Here is a 25,498-nt window from a genome sequence, read left to right as displayed (position 1 = left end):
GTCCCTTGTAACTGGTACCCCTGGTACCAAGGGCCCTGATGCCAGGGAAGGTCTCTAAGGGCTGCAGCTTGTCTTATGCCACCCTAGGGACCCCTCACTCAGCACAGACACACTGCTTGCCAGCTTGTGTGTGCTGATGGGGAGAAAATGACTAAGTCGACATGGCACTCCCCTCAGGGTGCCATGCCAACCTCCCACTGCCTGTGCCATAGGTAAGTCACCCCCCTAGTAGGCCTTACAGCCCTAAGGCAGGGTGCACTATACCACAGGTGAGGGCATATGTGCATGAGCACTATGCCCCTACAGTGTCTAAGCAAAACCTTAGACATTGTAAGTGCAGGGTAGCCATAAGAGTATATGGGCTGGGAGTCTGTCAAAAACGAACTCCACAGCTCCATAATGGCTACACTGAATACTGGGAAGTTTAGTATCAAACTTCTCAGAATAATAAACCCACACTGATGCCAGTGTTGGATTTATTAAAAAATGCACACAGAGGGCATCTTAGAGATACCCCCTGTATTTTACCCAATTGTTCAGTGCAGGACTGACTGGTCTGTGCCAGCCTGCTGCTGAGAGACGAGTGTCTGACCTCATGCGGTGAGAGCCTGTGTGCTCTCTGAGGACAGAAACAAAGCCTGCTATGGGTGGAGGTGCTTCACACCTCACCCCTGCAGGAACTGTAACACCTAGCAGTGAGCTTCAAAGGCTCAAGCTTCGTGTTACAATGCCCCAGGGCACTCCAGCTAGTGGAGATGCCCGCCTCCTGGACCCAGCCCCCACTTTTGGCGGCAAGTCCAGGAGAGATAATGAGAAAAACAAGGAGGAGTCACTGGCCAGTCAGGACAGCCCCTAAGGTGTCCTGAGCTGAGGTGACTCTGACTTTTAGAAATCCTCCATCTTGCAGATGGAGGATTCCCCCAATAGGATTAGGGATGTGACCCCCTCCCCTTGGGAGGAGGCACAAAGAGGGTGTACTCACCCTCATGGCTAGTAGCCATTGGCTACTAACCCCCCAGACCTAAACACGCCCTTAAATTTTGTATTTAAGGGCTCTCCCTGAACCTAGAAACTAGATTCCTGCAACAACAACAAGAAGGACTGCCTAGCTGAAACCCCTGCAGAGGAAGACCAGAAGACAACAACTGCCTTGGCTCCAGAAACTCACCGGCCTGTCTCCTGCCTTCCAAGGAACTGTGCTCCAGCGACGCCTTCCAAAGGGACCAGCGACCTCTGAATCCTCTGAGGACTGCCCTGCTTCGACGACGACAAGAAACTCCCGAGGACAGCGGACCTGCTCCAAAAAGACTGCAACTTTATCCAAAGGAGCAGCTTTAAAGAACCCTCCAATCTCCCCGCAAGAAGCGTGAGACTTGCAACACTGCACCCGGCGACCCCGACTCGGCTGGTGGAGAACCAACACCTCAGGGAGGACCCCCGGACTACTCTACGACTGTGAGTACCAAAACCTGTCCCCCCTGAGCCCCCACAGCGCCGCCTGCAGAGGGAATCCCGAGGCTTCCCCTGACCAAGACTCTCTGAAACCTAAGTCCCGACGCCTGGAAAAGACCCTGCACCGCAGCCCCCAGGACCTGAAGGACCGGACTTTCACTGCAGAAGTGACCCCCAGGAGTCCCTCTCCCTTGCCCAAGTGGAGGTTTCCCCGAGGAATCCCCCCCTTGCCTGCCTGCAGCGCTGAAGAGATCCCTTGATCTCTCATTGACTTCCATTGCGAACCCGACGCTTGTTCTAACACTGCACCCGGCCGCCCCCGCGCCGCTGAGGGTGAAATTTCTGTGTGGGCTTGTGTCCCCCCCGGTGCTCTACAAAACCCCCCTGGTCTGCCCTCCGAAGACGCGGGTACTTACCTGCTGGCAGACTGGAACCGGGGCACCCCCTTCTCTCCATTGCAGCCTATGCGTTTTGGGCACCACTTTGAACTCTGCACCTGACCGGCCCTGAGCTGCTGGTGTGGTAACTTTGGGGTTGCTCTGAACCCCAAACGGTGGGCTACCTTGGACCAAGAACTGAACCCTGTAAGTGTCTTACTTACCTGGTAAAACTAACAAATACTTACCTCCCCCAGGAACTGCGAAAATTGCACTGTGTCCACTTTTAAAATAGCTATTTGTGAATAACTTGAAAAGTATACATGCAATTGAAATGATTCAAAGTTCCTAATGTACTTACCTGCAATACCTTTCAAACAAGATATTACATGTTAAATTTGAACCTGTGGTTCTTAAAATAAACTAAGAAAATATATTTTTCTATACAAAACCTATTGGCTGGATTTGTCTCCGAGTGTGTGTACCTCATTTATTGTCTAGGTGTATGTACAACAAATGCTTAACACTACTCCTTGGATAAGCCTACTGCTCGACCACACTACCACAAAATAGAGCATTAGTATTATCTCTTTTTACCACTATTTTACCTCTAAGGGGAACCCTTGGACTCTGTGCATGCTATTCCTTACTTTGAAATAGCACATACAGAGCCAACGTCCTACAGTGTGTCTGTGATGAGTGAGAGGTCCCCAGGGTGGCATACGACATGCTGCAGACCTTCGAGACCTACCCTGGCATCAGGGCCCTTGGTACCAGGGGTACCAGTTACAAGGGACTTACCTGGATGCCAGGTTGTGCCAATTGAGGAGACAAAGGTACAGTTTTAGGGAAAGAACACTGGTGCTGGGGCCTGGTTAGCAGGCCTCAACACACTTTCAAATCATAACTTGGCATCAGTAAAGGCAAAACGTCAGGGGGTAACTTTGCCAAGGAGGCATTTCCTCACATCAAGAATACAATGACTCGAATGAGGTACCCATAAGTCTTGTGAGTACTATATTGAGGTTCCACAAGAGTCAGGTGCCCCTCTAGGAGGAATCATTCTTAAGACCTTAAATTAAGGCATTATTGATGGGAATTCTGAATAGAGTTGAATGCTCTCTACTTTGCATGTATCCGGCAACAGCTTCAAATTGGAGATGTATGGAAGGACATGCTAACCCAGATTTTAGTTGGTAAAGCAAACAATGGTTTTGTAGACCAGTTTTAAGAGGGTCGAGATTCTTGGAGCTACAACATTGGAGAAAACACTTCGACTATGCTCTGTAAAAAGCCCTAGTAGTAGGTTTCCAAACTTCCTTTAGAAAAACTATACATTCTTGTGGAAGCCTTGGCTAACCAAACCCTACAACGTTTGGTGCCATATTGCTAGACTGAGCTCCTTGGGTCTGGATGTTTGATTTTGCTTTGTTTCTGTGTGAGTCTGGCCTGCTGAGTACCCTCTTGTGCATGGTAACAGACATCTCAAGTAGGGTTAAGAACAATTGTTGTCTGCCCTCCTGGAGAAACTACTAGGATGAGGATGATGGATTGTTGCCATAGCTTCCTCACCACAAATGGAATAAGTGAGAGCAGAGGAAAAAGCACAGGCAAATACCCCTGAACAACTTATCCATAGATAAAACAAAATACCTCATTTTGAAATAATTTTTCTTTGTTGGAAAAACAAGATCAAAGGAACATGCAATCAGATGATCAATATAAACAATTTAAACAGTAAATTCATTATTTAGTAATTTCAATAAATCACATGGATACCGTATGTTCAAACACAGAAAAACATGTTTTAGTACAATTTATTGTGCATGTGTCGATTTGTGCAGTATAAAAGCCATCTGGGTTCACAACAGAATGGGTCAGTTCCACAGAAGTTAGAGGGGAAGGAATGGTTTCTTACCTGTAACTCCAGTTCTCTCGTAGGGGTATTTCCATGATAGTCATAAGCATTGAATAGTTCCGCGCGCCTGCGGGGACCCCGGAGCACTGATGTGAAGTATATTCTTAAGTGCAAACACCAGCCGTTTAAAGAAAAGGTCTGTCAAAAAACACTTAAGAATAACATTGTGCAGCCTATGTGAACAGCTACACAGGCCAAATTGTTGAAAAGAAAATCAATAGTAGTGTAAATTCATGTTCAAACACCTATTTATTCTAGAAATGTAATAACAAATACATTCTCATACTTTATTTACACCTCTGATGAGAATAAAACAATGCAGGGCAGTGTAGCCCATAGGCTGCCATTATACAGAATGTAAATAGAGCTGTGCCTTTAAGAAAAGTAAAGTCTTCCTGTTTCCCATCATGCACAGCAAAAGGCAGTTGCCTCAGTTCTTTTTTGGAGGCTATTACCTGACATGAAGAAAAAACAAAACATTTGTTGGAGTACCCACCTCCATAATATTCATGTTCTATGTCAACTCCACCGGGGAGGAGGGAGGGTTGCTTATGACTATCATGGAAATACCCCTACGAGAGAACTGGAGTTACAGGTAAGAAACCATTCCTTCTCTCGTAGGGGATTTCCATGTATAGTCATAAGCATTGAATAGAGTAGCAAGCCCATCCCCATAGCCGCGGTGGAGTCGATATAAGAATACTGAGAAAAACATGAATCATGCAAACAAATTCTTGAGCAAAGCCTGTCCAACCTGAGCATCTGCCCTAGCGTCTGTATCAAGGCAGTAATGCTTAGTAAAGGTATGGACCGACCTCCAAGTGGCAGCCTTGCATATTTCTGCCAAAGGGACATTTCTCATCAAGGCTACAGTAGCTGCTTTCCCTCTGGTCGAGTGGGCTTTTGGTCTACCACCAAGGGATTTGTTTGCTAACTGATAACATAACATTATACATGAAACAATCCACCTGGATAAAGATTGTTTAGATGTGCCCAAACCTGTTCTGATTGGGCCATAGTTAATAAAAAGCTGTTGTGATTTTCGTAAGCTTTTTGTCCTGTCCAAGTAAAATTTCAATACTCTCTTTACATCCAGAGAGTGCAGAGTTCTCTCAGCAGGAGTAGCTGGATTCTGAAAGAAAGTCGGTAATGAAATTGTTTGGTTCACATGGAAGTCGGAGACTACCTTAGGTAGAAATTTTGGATGAGTTCTCATTACCACTTTTGCAGAATGAAAAACCGTGTAGGGTTCCTGAGCGCAAAGGGCCTGGATTTCGCTGACCCTACGCGCTGAAGTGATTGCCACCAGAAAAGCAGCTTTCCATGTGAGATGCTGCAGCGATGCCTTGTGTATCGGCTCGAATGGCGGCAGCATCAGACGTGATAAGACAACGTTCAGTTCCCATGGAGGAGAAGGCTTTCTAATGGGAGGAAAAACCTTTTTTAAACCTTCTAGGAAATCCTTAATAATCGGAATCCGAAAAAAGGAAGTTTGTGAAAGACTCTTTCTGTATGCTGTTATCGCCGCCAAGTGAACTTTTATTGACGACAGTTGTAAGCCCGATTTTGCCAAACTTAACAAGTATGGTAAGATAGATTGTTCTCCACAAGAAACCGGGTCAATGTTGTTGTGTAAACACCAAATGCAGAATCTCTTCCACTTGCTTGCATAGGCTGATCGTGTGGAAGGGCGTTTTGCTTCCCTCAGAATTTCCATACAGTCCTGAGGTAAGTTCAAATGCCCATATTGCACTAGCTCAGGAGCCATGCTGCCAAACTCAACGATGAGGGGTTGGGATGAGATATCTGCCCTCTGAACTTCGTGAGAAGGTCCGGGCGATATGGTAGCCTGATGTGTGGTTTGAGTGACCGGTGAAGAAGGTCTGGGAACCACCACTGGCGTGGCCACTCCGGAGCAATTAGGATCATTTTGGTCTGAGCATTGGACAGCTTCTGGAGAACTGCCGGAATCAGGGGAAGCGGTGGAAAGGCGTAAAGAAATGCCCCTGACCAGCTTATCCATAGGGCATTCCCCAGTGTCCCTGGATGGTAATATCTGGAGGCGAAGTTTTGGCATTTTTTGTTTTCTGGGGTTGCGAATAGGTCTGTAGAAGGGGTACCCCAGAGTGCGAAAATGGAATGAACGACGTCGTCGTGTAGTACCCATTCGTGGTTCTCGCTTATTACCCGACTGAGGGCATCCGCTTGAACATTCTGGATGCCGGGCAGGTGAGTTGCCACTAGCGACAGGTTCCTGGCTAGAAGCCAATGCCAGATTGTCTGGGCCTCTCTGGATAAAATTCTGGACCTGGTGCCTCCTTGTTTGTTCATGTAGTACATAGTGGCCACGTTGTCTGTCTGAAGAAGGAGAGTTTCCGTTCTCAGAGAGGGAAGGAAGGCTTTGAGCGCAAGGTGGACTGCGCGAAGTTCCAGCAGGTTGATGTGATAGAGACTCTCTTTCTGTGACCACTCGCCTTGGACTCGAAGATGTTCCATGTGCGCCCCCCATCCGAGCAGTGACGCATCTGTTACGATGGTTTGAGATGGAGGTCGTTGTTGGAACGGAATCCCCACCAAGAGATTGCTGGGCAAACACCACCACTTGAGGGATTGTAGGGTGTGAGGAGACAGCAGGACTTTGTTCTCCCAATCGTCCCTCAGTTGACACCACTGATCCTCTAGATTTTCCTGCAATGGTCTCATATGGAGACGAGCATTGGGAACCAGATGGATACAAGACGCCATCGAGCCCAGTAGAGAAGCTATTATTCTTGCAGTGGCTTGAGGTCTTTCCTGCAGTTGTTTGCACTTTTGGAGAATCGATAACCGTCGTTCCTCCGAAGGAAACACCTTTCCTAGCTTGGTATCTACAATGGCCCCTAAGTAATGCAACCTCTGAACAGGTGTTGCTGTTGATTTCAGAAGATTGACTTGAAGACCAAGTTTTTGTAGCAGTTGTAGAGTCCATTCGAAATGCTGCTGTGCCTCGAGATAGCTGGAGGCCTTTATGAGCCAATCGTCTAGATAGGGATAGACGAATATTCGCTGTTTCCTCAAGTGGGCGGCTACTACCGCCATGCATTTGGAAAAAGTCCTTGGCGCTGATTTTAGGCCGAACGGTAGAACTGCAAATTGGTAATGGCGTTTTCCGACAGTGAACCTTAGGAATTTTCGATGTTTCTTGGCTACTGGGATATGGAAGTAAGCGTCGCAAAGATCTATCGCACATAGCCAGTCGCCCTGACGTAAATGTGGGTAAATTTGGTGTAAGGCTAACATCCTGAATTTTTCTTTGCGAATCCATTTGTTTGCTGTCCTCAGATCTAAGATGGGACGAAACTCTTGTTTGTCTTTTTTCTGTACAAGGAAATATCTCGAATAAATCCCCTTCCCATGTTGGCTGATGGGAACGGGTTCTATGGCTCTTTTTTGCAATAGGATATTGACCTCTAACTGCAGAGCTTCGAGATGGTGGTTGACTGTTTTGGGTGGAACAGATGGTGGAGAACTGGTGAATCTGAGAGCGTAACCATGTCTCACAATATTCAATACCCAGGCGTCTGTTGTGATGCGTAGCCACTCGTCTAGATGATTTGAGATACTTCCCCCTACCGGAGTGGGTAACGGAGGAGGGGGAAGCAAAGATTCAGGGCCTAGACGTGGGAGTTTGTCGAGGTGTCTGGGTCTGAGGTGTTGAACGACCCCTTGTCGACTTTCTGGAGAAGCCCCTCTGATGCTGCTGCTGCTGCTGTTGCTGAGGGCGTGAAGACGACCAATGTGGAGCCTGATACCTGTGGGTGAACAGTCTTCTTTGATATGGGCGGAATCCCTTTCGCTGTTCTTTAGGTCGCTCTATGCCTACCGCTTTTAAGGTATCCAGCTCCGACTTCATTCTGGCCATCTCATCATCGGCATGAGAGCCGAATAAAGTGGAGCCTGAGAAAGGCAGGTTCTGTATCCTCTGCTGTGCTTCGGGTTTAAGCGATGTAAGCCGCAGCCACGCATGTCTCCTGAGCGCTATACCATGAGCATAGTTATGTGCGGATAGAGTTGAAGCATCTGCCGCAGCACTTATGATCTGGTTAGAAACCATTGCTCCCTCGCTCACGACCTCTAGGAAATCTTCCCTTTTGTCCCTAGGGAGATGCTCTGAGAACTGTAGTATAGAGTCCCAGAGGGATCGATCATATCTCCCTAATAAAGCAGTGGCACTGGCTGCTTTCATGGTGATAGATGCCGTCGAGCATACTTTTCTTCCTGCAGCATCGATCTTTCTGCTTTCTTTGTCTGGGGGAGCAGAGGAAGACGGTGACGTCGAATGCGATTTCTTCGCTGCCACTATAACTACCGAGTCTGGTACTGGGTCCGACCTCAAGAATAGAGGCTCTTGCTCTGGTGGACGGTACTTTTTAATGAGTCTGGAAGGAGCAGACTTTGTTGTAGCCGGCGTGAGAAAAATGTCCATTGCCGGTTCAATAAGACCCAGAACCAGTGGAAGTAAAGGTCGTGAAGATGTCCTTTGATGCAAGGTCTCAAAGATTACTGATGTCGATTGGGCTGGAGCTGCTAGCGGGATATTCAGCTTGGTTGCCCCTCTCACTAAGACCTCCTGAAATGTGTTGACATCATCTATGGGAGACACTCTTGGGGATGGTGAGTCTGATAAGGTTGGAGAGTAGTCTCGTGTGGACGATGAAGAATGTCCATGATGTGATTGACGACGGTGCCTTGAGGTAGATGTACGTCTCGAGGAATAACCAGAACGCCCTGCAGATCGCGTTGGAGTCCTCGGAACAGGTTCTGGAGGAGGCGCCGGAAGAGGAGCCGTAGGTGTTACCGGCGTCTGTGGTAAAGGCGACTGCCTTTGTGAGAGCTGTGGTGATGCTGGAAGTAGGATAAGCGAGGCCGAGGAATCTGAGGTTGTATAAACCCTTCTAGGCCTCTTAGATGGTCTTCTCGACGTCGAAGCACTCCTCGACGTCGAACTGCGGTGACGCCGAGTGCCTCTAGACGTCGACTCGTCTCGCCGCTGAGAACCTCTCGACGACGAACCTCGACGTCGGTGCAGTGACGGTGAACGCCTCCGACGGCGAACACTCTCTCTCGACGGCGATCTCCCTCGCCGTGTCGACGGCGAGCCCGACTCGGATCTCCTTGGCGTGGACTGTGTTCGCCGTGTCGACGGCGACCCAGATCCTCTCGACGTCGGGTGTCTTCGCCGCCTCGACGGCGAAATAGCTGTCGACGGCGAACGATGTCGTTTTCTCGCCGGCGAAGCACTCCTCGACGGCGAACATGTTGGCGCCGTTCCCTGCTTCGACGTCGACGCTCTCGACGTCGTCGGAGATCTATGTCGTTTTTCAGCAGGTCTGGAAGGAGTCATGGAGGAAACAGGTTGAGCCCTGGTAGAAGTCTGACCTTCTCCTCGCTCTGTAGTGGAATGGCCACTTTTTCTCCTGTCCTCTTTCGCCTGGAGTCGGATCTTCTCTCTGTCACGAAGGGTTCTTCTAGAGAAGGTTTTACAGATGTCACACGACTCCGGTTTGTGGCTGGATGGAAGACAAATTATACAGACCCTATGTGAATCTGTTTTAGCCTTCTTTCTTCCACAAGAAGGACATTTATCAAAAAGTGAAGGCATTTCTAACTAGAAAAACCTCAAAATTCTGTCAGAATTTAACAGAACTCAGTAGAAAATGATCACTCAAAGGTAAAAACGTCGAGTGAAAATGAAATTCAGAAGATATTTCAATGAATTTCTGTCACAAAAGCTTTTGTGAGGTAGAGCTCAATGCTTCAGGGTCCTGTCAGCAGGAGCCGGAAAAAAGAACTGAGGCAACTGCCTTTTGCTGTGCATGATGGGAAACAGGAAGACTTTACTTTTCTTAAAGGCACAGCTCTATTTACATTCTGTATAATGGCAGCCTATGGGCTACACTGCCCTGCATTGTTTTATTCTCATCAGAGGTGTAAATAAAGTATGAGAATGTATTTGTTATTACATTTCTAGAATAAATAGGTGTTTGAACATGAATTTACACTACTATTGATTTTCTTTTCAACAATTTGGCCTGTGTAGCTGTTCACATAGGCTGCACAATGTTATTCTTAAGTGTTTTTTGACAGACCTTTTCTTTAAACGGCTGGTGTTTGCACTTAAGAATATACTTCACATCAGTGCTCCGGGGTCCCCGCAGGCGCGCGGAACTATTCAATGCTTATGACTATACATGGAAATCCCCTACGAGAGAAACAGGTCAACAGTGGGTTTGGGGGTGCAAGATGTTTTCACAAAAAGTACCTGAAAATTTGTCTTTTTTCAATTCAAAGAAACTGTTCAAGTTTATTATGTGTTGCTAAAGGAAGCTGTTGGCTGCTAGAAATATACATTGATCTTGTTCCAGAAAGAATAAATTTCAACATGATGTGTTTTGCTTATTTGTAACTGTGATACAACCTCTTAAGTGTAAAGGACCCACCCTATTCCCCCTTTAGAGGGATTGTTTTCTTTAGAATCAGTTTATCCACAGGACACTGGCTATGGAGTGTGGGTGTGAAAACTAGGAGGAGAAGCTGTGGAATTTTGCATATATCTATATGGGGAAAACCCCATTGTTGAAAGTAGTAAAGTAGGACTTGTGAGTGGGGCTCCCACTAGTAGACTTGTTGATGCATCCTGCTGCACTGGCCCGCAAAGTCACTCCCCAATCCAGGGAGATACTCTGCTAGGATATTATATGATAGTGCATCGTCCAATGCCAAATCTTTTGTGCCAGGGCAATGCACATGTCTTTTAGAAGCAACCCAGAAGCAGAGACAGGTGTAAAAAAAGAATAGAATAAACATGTATTAGAAGACTAGAATTCAGATTATTTAAATACCTTTGCCATAACTTCTGGATCTGGATCTTCTATTGGATCAGCCCACTCCACAGTAACAACGTTACCCCAGACTTTTACTTTGCCACTCATTAATCTTCGTCGGGCTTGAGCAGCAGTTTTGTGATCTTCATATTCTAGGAAGCAAAAACCCCTGTTCTTTTTCTTGTCATCTGGTTGATGGTACAATATGACGTCTGTGAGACCTTCTGTAAAATCAAGCATATTCATAAGCCATTCCAGCATTAACATTTTGGCATAAATGATAGAAATCGTATGAAGAACAAGTTACTGACTTTTGGTAACGGCTTTTGGTAAATTATTTAACAGCAGATTGTATACCTTCGAATGCTCCCAGACACTAAACTGGATCCACAGACTTTTTTTCAGTAGTGCTTTTGCATGTCCCTCTATGTGGCACCATGCAATTCTGCGTTGGCTCCAACCCACCCCAGAATTGATTAAGTGGAGCCACAAATAAGCACTGCGAGGAAATGGAGGTTAATATATAGCGTGGTTGTGCTACCTCACCATGTAATACACTACCAGTCCCTTTCAGGACCAAGTCAGGTTTAGTTTGTTGGATCCTTAACTCAACCCTAGGAACTCGTTAGGTGTGGCTCTGAGCCAACAGGCTTAAACAAAAGGCCAAATGTAAAGCATTTAAACAGCACCAAAACAATTAGAGAAATATTCTAGACACTCAATAAATCGAAAGCCAATTTATAAAGCTAGTTTCGATTTTTTATTTTTCTTCACCTTATGAAAAATATCCACTGGAGGGTTCTGGTTATACACAGGTATAGTTAAACAAAACATTTTACTCAACTACAAACAAGCAATGGCAAACTCAAGGAACTGGACACTTTAAAACTTTTCCTGTAAAAACTTTGGTAAGCATCAATGCAATTACTTAGAGGTACTTTAGACGACCTACTCTGGTAGGGAGGCAGTCAGTGAGACCAGCAAGTTCCACAGAAACAGTTACCTTTTCAAGACAAACAGTCTTCAGTTCAGTTATCAGGTGAATGGTTCCTTACCACGGACATCTAAGGAGAGGTCCTGATGCAGGGGATACAGGGCCCTGGTAAGGAAATGCCTCCTTGGCATGGTTACCCCCTGACTTTTTGCCTTTGCTGATGCCAAGTTTTGATTGAAAGTATGCTGGGACCCTGCTAACCAGGCCCCAGCACCAGTGTTCTTTCCTTAAACTGTATCTTTGCTTCCACAAGCCCTGGCACTCAGATAAGTCCCTTGTAACTGGTACCAAGGACCCTGGATGCCAGGGAAGGTCTTTAAGGGCTGCACCATGAATTATGCCACCCTGGGGACCCCTCACTCAGCACATACACACTGCCTAACAGCTTGTGTGCACTAGTGGGGAGAAAATGACTAAGTCGACATGGCACTCCCCTCAGAGTACCATGCCAACCTCACACTGCCTGTGGCATAGTTAAGTCACCCATCTAGCAGGCCTTACAGCCCTAAGGCAGGGTGCACTATACCAAAGGTGAGGGCATATGTGCATGAGCACTATGCCCCTACAGTGTCTAAGCAAAACCTTAGACATTGTAAGTGCAGGGTAGCCATAAGAGTATATAGTCTGGGAGTTTGTCAAACAAGAACTCCACAGTTCAATAATGGCTACACTGAAAACTGGGAAGTTTGGTATCAAACTTCTCAGCACAATAAATGCACACTGATGCCAGGTACAAAGAGGGTGTAGCCACCCTCCAGGACAGTAGCCATTGGCTACTGCCTTCCCAGACCTAAACACCCCCCTAAATTTAGTATTTAGGGGCACCCCAGAACCCAGGAAATTAGATTCCTGCAACCTGAACAAAAGAAGGACTGCTGACCTACAAGCCCTGCAGAGAACACGGAAGACAACAACTGCTTTGGCCCCAGCCCTACCGGCCTGTCTCCAACTTCGAAAACCTGCAACCAGCGACGCATCCAACAGGGACCAGCGACGTCCGAGGCTTCAGAGGACTGCAGGACCAAGAAACTTCCGTGAGCAGGGGCTCTGCTCAATTTCAACAACAACTTTGCAACTTTCTTGCAACTTTAAAGAACTTCACTCTTCCCGCCAGAAGCGTGAGACTTCACACACTGCACCCGACGCCCCCAGCTATAGATCCAGCGAACCAACACCACAGGGAGGACTCCCCGGCAACTGCGACCCCGTGAGTAGCCCAAGACAACCCCCCCGGACCCTCACAGTGACCCCTGCAGAGAGAATCCAGAGTCCCCTCTCCCCCCTCCAGACCGTGACTGCCTTTAACAAGGGACCCGACGCCTGGACCAAGCACTGCACCCGCAGCCCCCGGGACCTGAAGGAACCAAACCTCAGTGCAGGAGCGACCCCCAGGCGACCCTCTGCCTAGCCCAGGTGGTGGCTGGCCTGAAGCCCCCTCCCCCCCGTGCCTGCCTGCACTGCTAAAGTGACCCCCGGGTCTCTCCATTGAAACAAATACAAAACCTGATGCCTGCTTTGCACACTGCACCTGGCCGACCCTGTGCCGCTGAGGTGTTGTGTGCCTACTTTTGCTATCCCCCCCTCCTCCCCCAGTGCTCTACAACCCCCCTTCCCCGACTTCAAGTGTTGGGCTCACCAGTTTCTGCCAACCTGCCACAACCAGACGACTTGCTGGCCAAATGGGGAGAGTGCCTTTGTCACTCTGTGGCTAGTAACTAAGTCTGTACTGGGTGGAGGTGCTTCTCACCTCCCCCTGCAGGCACTAACACCTGGCGGTGAGCCTCAAAGGCTCACCCCCTTTGTTACAGCACCCCAGGGCACTCCAGCTAGTGGAGTTGCCCACCCCCTCCGGCCATGGCCCCACTTTTGGCGGCAAGGACGGAGGAGATAATGAGAAAAACAAGGAGGAGTCACTGGCCAGTCAGGACAGCCCCTAAGGTGTCCTGAGCTGAGGTGACTCTGACTTTTAGAAATCCTCCATCTTGCAGATGGAGGATTCCCCCAATAGGATTAGGGATGTGCCCCCCTCCCCTCAGTGAGGAGGCCCAAAGAGGGTGTAGCCACCCTCAGGGCTAGTAGCCATTGGCTACTAACCCCCCAGACCTAAACACACCCCTAAATCGAGTATTTAGGGGCTCCCAGAACCTAGGTAACTAGATTCCTGCAACCTAAGACGAAGAAGGACTGCTGAGCTGAAAAACCTGCAGAGAAGACGGAGACACCAACTGCTTTGGCCCCATCTCTACCGCCTGTCTCCCCACTTCAAAATAACTGCTACAGCGACGAGTTCAACAGGGTCCAGCAACCTCTGAAGCCTCAGAAGACTACCCTGCATCTAAAAAGGACCAAGAACTCCCGAGGACAGCGGCCCTGTTCCAAAGAAGAAACATCTTTGCAACAAAGAAGCAACTTTGAAAGAACACATGTTCCCCGCCGGAAGCGTGAGACTTTGCACTCCGCAGCCACCCCCCCCGCAACTCGACTTGTGGAGAACCAACACTACAGGGAGGACTCCCTGGCGACTACGAGCCCGTGAGTAGCCAGAGTTGACCCCCCCCCCCCCCTGAGCCCCCACAGCGACGCCTGCAGAGGGAATCCAGAGGCTCCCCTGGACCGCGACGGCCTGCTTCTAAGAACCCGACGCCTGGTAAGGACACTGCACCCGCAGCCCCCAGGACCTGAAGGATCCGACCTCCAGTGCAGGAGCGACCCAGGTGGCCCTCTCCATTGCCCAGGTGGTGGCTACCCCGAGGACCCGCCCCCTTGCCTGCATGGCTGAAGAGACCCCTAGGTCTCCCATTGAACTACACTGCAAACCCGACACCTGTCTGCACACTGCACCCGGCCGCACCCGTGCCACTGAGGGTGTACTTTCTGTGCTGATTAGTGTCCCCCCCGGTGCCCTACAAAATCCCCTGGTCTGCCTTCCAAAGACGCGGTGTAGGAAGTTGGCTCTGTATGTGCTATTTCAAAGTAAGGAATAGCATGCACAGAGTCCAAGGGTTCCCCTTAGAGGTAAGATAGTGGCAAAAAGAGATAATACTAATGCTCTATTTTGTGGTAGTGTGGTCGAGCAGTAGGCTTATCCAAGGAGTAGTGTTAAGCATTTGTTGTACATACACATAGACAATAAATGAGGTACACACACTCAGAGACAAATCCAGCCAATAGGTTTTTGTATAGAAAAATATCTTTTCTTAGTTTATTTTAAGAACCACAGGTTCAAATTCTACATGTAATATCTCATTCGAAAAGTATTGCAGGTAAGTACTTTAGGAACTTCAAATCATCAAAATTGCATGTATACTTTTCAAGTTATTCACAAATAGCTGTTTTAAAAGTGGACACAGTGCAATTTTCACAGTTCCTAGGGGAGGTAAGTATTTGTTAGGTTAACCAGGTAAGTAAGACACTTACAGGGTTTAGTTCTTGGTCCAAGGTAGCCCACCGTTGGGGGTTCAGAGCAACCCCAAAGTCACCACACCAGCAGCTCAGGGCCGGTCAGGTGCAGAGTTCAAAGTGGTGCCCAAAACACATAGGCTAGAATGGAGAGAAGGGGGTGCCCCGGTTCCGGTCTGCTTGCAGGTAAGTACCCGCGTCTTCGGAGGGCAGACCAGGGGGGTTTTGTAGGGCACCGGGGGGGGACACAAGCCCACACAGAAATTTCACCCTCAGCGGCGCGGGGGCGGCCGGGTGCAGTGTAGAAACAAGCGTCTGGTTCGTAATGGAAGTCAATGGGAGATCAAGGGATCTCTTCAGCGCTGCAGGTAGGCAAGGGGGGGGTTCCTCGGGGAAACCTCCACTTGGGCAAGGGAGAGGGACTCCTGGGGGTCACTTCTCCAGTGAAAGTCCGGTCCTTCAGGTCCTGGGGGCTGCGGGTGCAGGGTCTCTCCCAGGTGTCGGGATTTTGGATTCCAAGAGTCGCGGTCAGGGGAAGCCTCGGGATTCCCTCTGCAGGCGGCGCTGTGGGGGCTCAGGGGGGACAGGTTTTGGTACTCACAGTATCAGAGTAGTCCTGGGGTCCCTCCTGAGGTGTCGGATCTCCACCAGCCGAGTCGGGGTCGCCGGGTGCAGTGTTGCAAGTCTCACGCTTCTTGCGGGGAGCTTGCAGGGTTCTTTAAAGCTGCTGGAAACAAAGTTGCAGCTTTTCTTGGAGCAGGTCCGCTGTCCTCGGGAGTTTGTCTTTTCGAAGCAGGGGCAGTCCTCAGAGGATGTCGAGGTCGCTGGTCCCTTTGGAAGGCGTCGCTGGAGCAGGATCTTTGGAAGGTAGGAGACAGGCCGGTGAGTTTCTGGAGCCAAGGCAGTTGTCGTCTTCTGGTCTTCCGCTGCAGGGGTTTTCAGCTAGGCAGTCCTTCTTCTTGTAGTTGCAGGAATCTAATTTTCTAGGGTTCAGGGTAGCCCTTAAATACTAAATTTAAGGGCGTGTTTAGGTCTGGGGGGTTAGTAGCCAATGGCTACTAGCCCTGAGGGTGGGTACACCCTCTTTGTGCCTCCTCCCAAGGGGAGGGGGTCACAATCCTAACCCTATTGGGGGAATCCTCCATCTGCAAGATGGAGGATTTCTAAAAGTTAGAGTCACTTCAGCTCAGGACACCTTAGGGGCTGTCCTGACTGGCCAGTGACTCCTCCTTGTTTTTCTCATTATTTTCTCCGGCCTTGCCGCCAAAAGTGGGGCCTGGCCGGAGGGGGCGGGCAACTCCACTAGCTGGAGTGTCCTGCTGGGTTGGCACAAAGGAGGTGAGCCTTTGAGGCTCACCGCCAGGTGTGACAATTCCTGCCTGGGGGAGGTGTTAGCATCTCCACCCAGTGCAGGCTTTGTTACTGGCCTCAGAGTGACAAAGGCACTCTCCCCATGGGGCCAGCAACATGTCTCGGTTTGTGGCAGGCTGCTAAAACTAGTCAGCCTACACAGATAGTCGGTTAAGTTTCAGGGGGCACCTCTAAGGTGCCCTCTGGGGTGTATTTTACAATAAAATGTACACTGGCATCAGTGTGCATTTATTGTGCTGAGAAGTTTGATACCAAACTTCCCAGTTTTCAGTGTAGCCATTATGGTGCTGTGGAGTTCGTGTTTGACAAACTCCCAGACCATATACTCTTATGGCTACCCTGCACTTACAATGTCTAAGGTTTTGTTTAGACACTGTAGGGGTACCATGCTCATGCACTGGTACCCTCACCTATGGTATAGTGCACCCTGCCTTAGGGCTGTAAGGCCTGCTAGAGGGGTGACTGACCTATACTTGCATAGGCAGTGAGAGGCTGGCATGGCACCCTGAGGGGAGTGCCATGTCGACTTACTCGTTTTGTTCTCACTAGCACACACAAGCTGGCATGCAGTGTGTCTGTGCTGAGTGAGAGGTCTCCAGGGTGGCATAAGACATGCTGCAGCCCTTAGAGACCTTCCTTGGCATCAGGGCCCTTGGTACCAGAGGTACCAGTTACAAGGGACTTATCTGGATGCCAGGGTGTGCCAATTGTGGAAACAATGGTACATTTTAGGTGAAAGAACACTGGTGCTGGGGCCTGGTTAGCAGGCCTCAGCACACTTTCAATTGTAAACATAGCATCAGCAAAGGCAAAAAGTCAGGGGGCAACCATGCCAAGGAGGCATTTCCTTACACAACCCCCCCCCAAACGAAAGAGGATGAGACTAACCTTTCCCAAGAGAGTCTTCATTTTCTAAGTGGAAGAACCTGGAAAGGCCATCTGCATTGGCATGGGCAGTCCCAGGTCTGTGTTCCACTATAAAGTCCATTCCCTGTAGGGAGATGGACCACCTCAACAGTTTAGGATTTTCACCTTTCATTTGCATCAGCCATTTGAGAGGTCTGTGGTCAGTTTGAACTAGGAAGTGAGTCCCAAAGAGGTATGGTCTCAGCTTCTTCAGGGACCAAACCACAGCAAAGGCCTCCCTCTCAATGGCACTCCAACGCTGCTCCCTGGGGAGTAACCTCCTGCTAATGAAAGCAACAGGCTGGTCAAGGCCATCATCATTTGTTTGGGACAAAACTGCCCCTATCCCATGTTCAGAGGCATCAGTCTGCACAATGAACTGCTTAGAATAATCTGGAGCTTTTAGAACTGGTGCTGAGCACATTGCTTGTTTCAGGGTGTCAAAGGCCTATTGGCATTCCACAGTCCAGTTCACTTTCTTAAGGCATTTTCTTGGAGGTGAGTTCAGTGAGGGCTGTCACAATGGATCCATATCCCTTCACAAACCTCCTGTAATACCCAGTCAAGCCAAGGAATGCCCTGACTTGAGTCTGGGTTTTTGGAGCTACCCAGTCCAGAATAGTCTGGATCTTGGGTTGGAGTGGCTGAACTTGGCCTCCACCTACAAGGTGGCCCAAGTAAACCACAGTTCCCTGCCCTATCTGGCATTTGGATGCCTTGATAGAGAGGCCTGCAGATTGCAGAGCCTTCAAAACCTTCTTCAGGTGGACCAGGTGATCCTGCCAGGTGGAGCTAAAGACAGCAATATCATCAAGATAAGCTGTGCTAAAGGACTCCAAGCCAGCAAGGACTTGATTCACCAACCTTTGGAAGGTGGCAGGGGCATTCTTTAAACCAAAGGGCATAACAGTAAACTGATAATGCCCATCAGGTGTGGAGAATGCTGTTTTCTCTTTTGCTCCAGGTGCCATTTTTATTTGCCAGTACCCTGCTGTCAAGTCAAAGGTACTTAAGAATTTGGCAGCACCTAATTTGTCTATGAGCTCATCAGCTCTTGGAATTGGATGAGCATCTGTCTTGGTGACAGAATTGAGCCCTCTGTAGTCCACACAAAACCTCATCTCTTTCTTTCCATCTTTGGTGTGAGGTTTGGGGACTAAGACCACTGGGCTAGCCCAGGGGCTGTCAGAGCGCTCAATTACTCCCAATTCCAGCATCTTGTGGACTTCCACCTTGATGCTTTCCTTAACATGGTCAGATTGTCTAAAGATTTTGTTCTTGACAGGCATGCTGTCTCCTGTGTCCACATCATGGGTACACAGGTGTGTCTGACCTGGGGTTAAGGAGAAGAGTTCAGGAAACTGTTGTAGGACTCTCCTACAATCAGCTTGCTGTTGGCCAGAGAGGGTGTCTGAGTAGATCACTCCATCTACTGTGCCATCTTTTGGGTCTGATGACAGAAGATCAGGGAGAGGTTCACTCTCCGCCTCCTGATCCTCATCTGTTACCATCAACAGATTCACATCAGCCCTGTCATGGAAGAGCTTAAGGCGGTTCACATGGATCACCCTCTTGGGGCTCCTGCTTGTGCCCAGGTCCACCAGGTAGGTGACCTGACTCTTCCTTTCTAGCACTGGGTAAGGGCCACTCCATTTGTCCTGGAGTGCCCTGGGAGCCACAGGCTCCAGAACCCAGACTTTCTGCCCTGGTTGGAACTCAACCAGTGCAGCCTTTTGGTCATACCAAAACTTCTGGAGCTGTTGGCTGGCCTCAAGGTTTTTGGTTGCCTTTTCCATGTACTCTGCCATTCTAGAGCGAAGGCCAAGTACATAGTCCACTATGTCCTGTTTAGGCTCATGGAGAGGTCTCTCCCAGCCTTCTTTAACAAGGGCAAGTGGTCCCCTTACAGGATGACCAAACAGAAGTTCAAAGGGTGAGAATCCTACTCCCTTCTGTGGCACCTCTCTGTAAGCGAAAAGCAGACATGGCAAGAGGACATCCCATCTCCTTTTGAGTTTTTCTGGGAGCCCCATGATCATGCCTTTTAATGTCTTGTTGAATCTCTCAACCAAGCCATTAGTTTGTGGATGGTATGGTGTAGTGAATTTATAAGTCACTCCACACTCATTCCACATGTGCTTTAGGTATGCTGACATGAAGTTGGTACCTCTGTCAGACACCACCTCCTTAGGGAAACCCACTCTGGTAAAGATACCAATGAGGGCCTTGGCTACTGCAGGGGCAGTAGTCGACCTAAGGGGAATAGCTTCAGGATACCTGGTAGCATGATCCACTACTACCAGGATATACATATTTCCTGAGGCTGTGGGAGGTTCCAGTGGACCAACTATGTCCACACCCACTCTTTCAAAGGGGACCCCCACCACTGGAAGTGGAATGAGGGGGGCCTTTGGATGTCCACCTGTCTTACCACTGGCTTGACAGGTGGGGCAGGAGAGGCAAAACTCCTTAACCATGTTGGACATATTGGGCCAGTAGAAGTGGTTGACTAACCTCTCCCACGTCTTGGTTTGTCCCAAATGTCCAGCAAGGGGAATGTCATGGGCCAATGTTAGGATGAACTTCCTGAACAGCTGAGGCACTACCACTCTCCTAGTGGCACCAGGTTTGGGGTCTCTGGCCTCAGTGTACAGGAGTCCATCTTCCCAATAGACCCTATGCGTTCCATTTTTCTTGCCTTTGGACTCTTCAGCAGCTTGCTGCCTAAGGCCTTCAAGAGAGGGACAGGTTTCTTGTCCCTTACACAGCTCCTCCCTTGAGGGTCCCCCTGGGCCTAAGAACTCAACCTGATAAGGTTCAAGCTCCAAAGGCTCAGTTCCCTCAGAGGGCAGAACTTCTTCCTGAGAAGAGAGGTTCCCTTTCTTTTGCTGTGTTGTAGTTGGTTTCCCAACTGACTTTCCTGTTCTCTTGGTAGGCTGGGCCATTCTTCCAGACTCCAGCTCTACTTGTTCACCCTGTGCCTTGCACTGTGCTCTTGTTTTCACACACACCAGTTCAGGGATACCCAGCATTGCTGCATGGGTTTTTAGTTCTACCTCAGCCCATGCTGAGGACTCCAGGTCATTTCCAAGCAGACAGTCCACTGGGATATTTGAGGAGACCACCACCTGTTTCAGGCCATTGACCCCTCCCCATTCTAAAGTAACCATTGCCATGGGATGTACTTTTCTCTGATTGTCAGCGTTGGTGACTGTGTAAGTTTTTCCAGTCAGGTATTGGCCAGGGGAAACCAGTTTCTCTGTCACCATGGTGACACTGGCACCTGTATCCCTCAGGCCCTCTATTCTAGTCCCATTAATTAAGAGTTGCTGTCTGTATTTTTGCATGTTAGGCGGCCAGACAGCTAGTGTGGCTAAATCCACCCCACCCTCAGAAACTAGAATAGCTTCAGTGTGGACCCTGATTTGCTCTGGGCACACACACTGTTGATCCCACTTGGAGACTAGCCATACCAGTGTTACCTGGATGGGAGTTTGGAGTGGAACCTTTCTTGGGACAGGCATTGTCTCCAGTTTGGTGTCCATGCTGTTTACAGCTATGACACCAGGCCTTTTTGGGATCAAAGTTTTTACCCTTGTACCCATTGTTTTGTGAAGAGGCTCTGGGCCCACCCTCCTGTGCAGGTTTTTGGGGGCCTGTAGAAGACTCTTTACTATTTTTAGTTTTGGTTGTCTCATCACCCTTCCCCTGGGGAGTCTTTGTGACCCCTTTCTTTTGGTCACCCCCTGTTGAAGTCTTGGACACCCTTGTCTTGACCCAATGGTCCGCCTTCTTTCCCAATTCTTGGGGAGAAATTGGTCCTAGGTCTACCAGATGCTGATGCAGTTTATCATTGAAACAATTACTTAACAGGTGTTCTTTCACAAATAAATTGTACAGCCCATCATAATTACTTACACCACTGCCTTGAATCCAACCATCTAGTGTTTTCACTGAGTAGTCAACAAAGTCAACCCAGGTCTGGCTCGAGGATTTTTGAGCCCCCCTGAACCTAATCCTGTACTCCTCAGTGGAGAATCCAAAGCCCTCAATCAGGGTACCCTTCATGAGGTCATAAGATTCTGCATCTTTTCCAGAGAGTGTGAGGAGTCTATCCCTACACTTTCCAGTGAACATTTCCCAAAGGAGAGCACCCCAGTGAGATCTGTTCACTTTTCTGGTTACACAAGCCCTCTCAAAAGCTGTGAACCACTTGGTGATGTCATCACCATCTTCAAATTTTGTCACAATCCCTTTGGGGATTTTTAACATGTCAGGCGAATCTCTGACCCTATTTATATTGCTGCCACCATTGATGGGTCCTAGGCCCATCTCTTGTCTTTCCCTTTCTATGGCTAGGAGCTGTCTCTCTAAAGCCAATCTTTTGGCCATCCTGGCTAACAGGAGGTCATCTTCACTGAGAGCATCCTCAGTGATTTCAGAAATGTGGGACCCTCCTGTGAGGGACTCACTATTTCTGACTAACACAGTTGGAGACAGGACTTGAGGGGTCCTGTTCTCCCTATTTAGGACTGGAGGAGGGACATTGGCCTCCAAGTCACTAATTTCTTCCTCTGTGATGTCATCATCAGAGGGGTTGGCTTTTTCAAACTCTGCCAACAGCTCCTGGAGCTGAATTTTGGTAGGTCTGGAGCCAATGGTTATTTTCTTTATATTACAGAGAGACCTTAGCTCCCTCATCTTAAGATGGAGGTAAGGTGTGGTGTCGAGTTCCACCACCTGCATCTCTGTATCAGACATTATTCTGCTAAGAGTTGGAATACTTTTTTAAGAATCTAAAACTGTTTCTAGAGTCTAATTCAAACTTTTAACAAACTTTTTAAACTCTAAAAGACAATGCTAAACAGGGACTTAACACACAAGGCCCTAGCAGGACTTTTAAGAATTTAGAAAAATTTCAAAAATGAATTTGTAATGACAATTTTGGAATTTGTCGTGTGATCAGGTATTGGCTGAGTAGTCCAGCAAATGCAAAGTCTTGTACCCCACCGCTGATCCACCAATGTAGGAAGTTGGCTCTGTATGCACTATTTCAAAGTAAGGAATAGCATGCACAGAGTCCAAGGGTTCCCCTTAGAGGTAAGATAGTGGCAAAAAGAGATAATACTAATGCTCTATTTTGTGGTAGTGTGGTCGAGCAGTAGGCTTATCCAAGGAGTAGTGTTAAGCATTTGTTGTACATACACAGACAATAAATGAGGATGCCAGGGTCTGCCAATTGTGGATACAAAAGTACAGGTTAGGGAAAGAACACTGGTGCTGGGGCCTGGTTAGCAGGCCTCAGCACACTTTCAATTGTAAACATAGCATCAGCAAAGGCAAAAAGTCAGGGGGCAACCATGCCAAGGAGGCATTTCCTTACACGCGGGTACTTAACTGCTGGCAGACTGGAACCGGGGCACCCCCTTCTCCATTGAAGCCTATGCGTTTTGGGCACCACCTTGACCTCTGCGCCTGAACGGCCCTGAGCTGCTGGTGTGGTAACTTTGGGGTTGCCCTGAAACCCCAACGGTGGGCTACCTTGGACCCAACGTTTAACCCTGTAGGTGGTTTACTTACCTGCAAAAATAACAAACACTTACCTCCCCCAGGAACTGTTGAAAATTGCACTGTGTCCAGTTTTAAAATAGCTTATTGCCATTTGTGTGAAAACTGTATATGCTATTTTGCTAATTCAAAGTTCCTAAAGTTGCTAAGTGAAATACCTTTCATTTAAAGTATTGTTTGTAAATCTTGAACCTGTGGTTCTTAAAATAAACTAGAAAAATATATTTTTCTATATAAAAACCTATTGGCCTGGAATTGTCTTTGAGTGTGTGTTCCTCATTTATTGCCTGTGTGTGTACAACAAATGCTTAATACTACCCTCTGATAAGCCTACTGCTCGACCACACTACCACAAAATAGAGCATTAGAATTATCTCTTTTTGCCACTATCGACCTCTAAGGGGAACCCTTGGACTCTGTGCATACTATTCCTTACTTTGAACTAGTGCATACAGAGCCAACTTCCTACAGGAAAGAACACTGGTGCTGGGGCCTGGTTAGCTGGCATCAGCACACTTTCAAATCATAACTTGGCATCAGCAAAGGCAAAAAGGTCAGGGGGTAACTGTAAAGAAATGGCTCCCTGTTGCAGTTACCCCCCACTTTTTGCCTGATACTGATACTGACTTGACTGAGAAGTGTGCTGGGACCCTGCTAACCAGGCCCCAGCACCAGTGTTCTTTCACCTAAAATGTACCATTGTTTCCACAATTGGCACAACCCTGGCACTTAGGTAAGTCCCTTGTAACTGGTACCCCTGGTACCAAGGGCCCTGATGCCAGGGAAGGTCTCTAAGGGCTGCAGCATGTCTTATGCCACCCTAGGGACCCCTCACTCAGCACAGACACACTGCTTGCCAGCTTGTGTGTGCTGGTGGGGAGAAAATGACTAAGTCGACATGGCACTCCCCTCAGGGTGCCATGTCAACCTCCCACTGCCTGTGGCATAGGTAAGTCACCCCTCTAGTAGGCCTTACAGCCCTAAGGCAGGGTGCACTATACCACAGGTGAGGGCATATGTGCTTGAGCACTATGCCCCTACAGTGTCTAAGCAAAACCTTAGACATTGTAAGTGCAGGGTAGCCATAAGAGTATATGGGCTGGGAGTCTGTCAAAAACGAACTCCACAGCTCCATAATGGCTACACTGAATACTGGGAAGTTTAGTATCAAACTTCTCAGAATAATAAACCCACACTGATGCCAGTGTTGGATTTATTAAAAAATGCACACAGAGAGCATCTTAGAGATGCCCCCTGTATTTTACCCAATTGTTCAGTGTAGGCTGACTGGTTCCAGCAGCCTGCCACACTAGAGACATGTTGCTGGCCCCATGGGGAGAGTGCCTTTGTCACTCTGAGGCCAGTAACAAAGCCTGCACTGGGTGGAGATGCTAACACCTCCCCCAGGCAGGAGCTGTCACACCTGGCGGTGAGCCTCAAAGGCTCACCCCTTTGTGCCAGCACCGCAGGACACTCCAGCTAGTGGAGTTGCCCGCCCCCTCCGGCCCGGCCCCCACTTTTGGCGGCAAGGCCGGAGAAAATAATGAGAAAAACAAGGAGGAGTCACTGGCCAGTCAGGACAGCCCCTAAGGTGTCCTGAGCTGAAGTGACTCCAACTTTTAGAAATCCTCCATCTTGCAGATGGAGGATTCCCCAATAGGATTAGGGATGTGACCCCCTCCCCTTGGGAGGGGGCACAAAGAGGTTGTACCCACCCTCAGGGCTAATAGCCATTGGCTACTAACCCCCCAGACCTAAACACGACCTTAAATTTAGTATTTAAGGGCTTCCCTGAACCTAAGATTTTAGATTCCTGCAACTTACCGAAGAAGAAGACTGCTGAGCTGAAAACCCCTGCAGAAGAAGAAAGACACCAACTGCTTTGGCCCCAGTCCTACCGGCCTGTCTCCTGCCTTCTAAAGAACCCTGCTCCAGCGACGCTTTCTCCAGGACCAGCGACCTCTGAATCCTCAGAGGACTGCCCTACTTCCAAGAAACTCCCGAGGACAGCGGCACTGCTCCAAAAGAACTGCAACTTTGTTTACAAGGAGCAGATTTAAAGACCCCTGCAACTCCCCGCAAGAAGCGTGAGACTTGCAACACTGCACCCGGCGACCCCGACTCGACTGGTGGAGAACAACCAACTCAGGGAGGACCCTCCGGCGACTCTACGACTGTGAGTAACCAAAGTTGTCCCCCATGAACCCCCACAGCGACGCCTGCAGAGGGAATCCCCAGGCTCCCCCTGACCGCGACTGTCTGAACTCCATTTCCCGACGGCTGGAAAAGACCCTGCACCCGCAGCCCCCAGCCCCTAAAGAAACTGAACTTCTGTGCAGGAGTGACCCCCAGGAGGCCCTCTCCCTTGCCCAGGTGGTGGCTACCCCGAGGAGCCCCCCCTTGCCTGCCTGCGACGCTGAAGAGATCCCTTGATCTCTCATTGACTTCCATTGAAAACCCGACGCGTGTTTGCACACTGCACCCGGCCGCCCCCGCGCTGCTGAGGGTGTACTTTCTGTGCTACTTCGTGTCCCCCCCCGGTGCCCTACAAAACCCCCCTGGTCTGCCCTCCGAAGACGTGGGTACTTACCTGCTGGCAGACTGGAACCGGGGCACCCCTTTCTCTCCATTGAAGACTATGTGTTTTGGG

The 25,498-nt window shown here is 48.9% G+C and overlaps 1 protein-coding gene across 9 annotated transcripts in view; it reads right to left on the bottom strand.

Annotated features, from left to right (window-relative positions):
• SYNCRIP (synaptotagmin binding cytoplasmic RNA interacting protein) overlaps nt 1-25,498 on the bottom strand; it is a 392,640-nt gene that overhangs the window by 192,598 nt on the left and 174,544 nt on the right. For all 9 annotated transcript variants that reach the window (XM_069235574.1, XM_069235575.1, XM_069235576.1 and 6 more), the window contains exon 8: nt 10,629-10,834. In XM_069235574.1, the coding sequence (XP_069091675.1) occupies nt 10,629-10,834 (206 nt within the window). The remainder of the gene's footprint in view (nt 1-10,628; nt 10,835-25,498) is intronic.

Source organism: Pleurodeles waltl, chromosome 5 (assembly GCF_031143425.1).
Source record: "Pleurodeles waltl isolate 20211129_DDA chromosome 5, aPleWal1.hap1.20221129, whole genome shotgun sequence".
Lineage (NCBI taxonomy): Eukaryota > Metazoa > Chordata > Amphibia > Caudata > Salamandridae > Pleurodeles > Pleurodeles waltl.
Note: the sequence above shows the minus strand (reverse complement) of the source record. Positions and strands in the feature narration are given on the sequence as shown.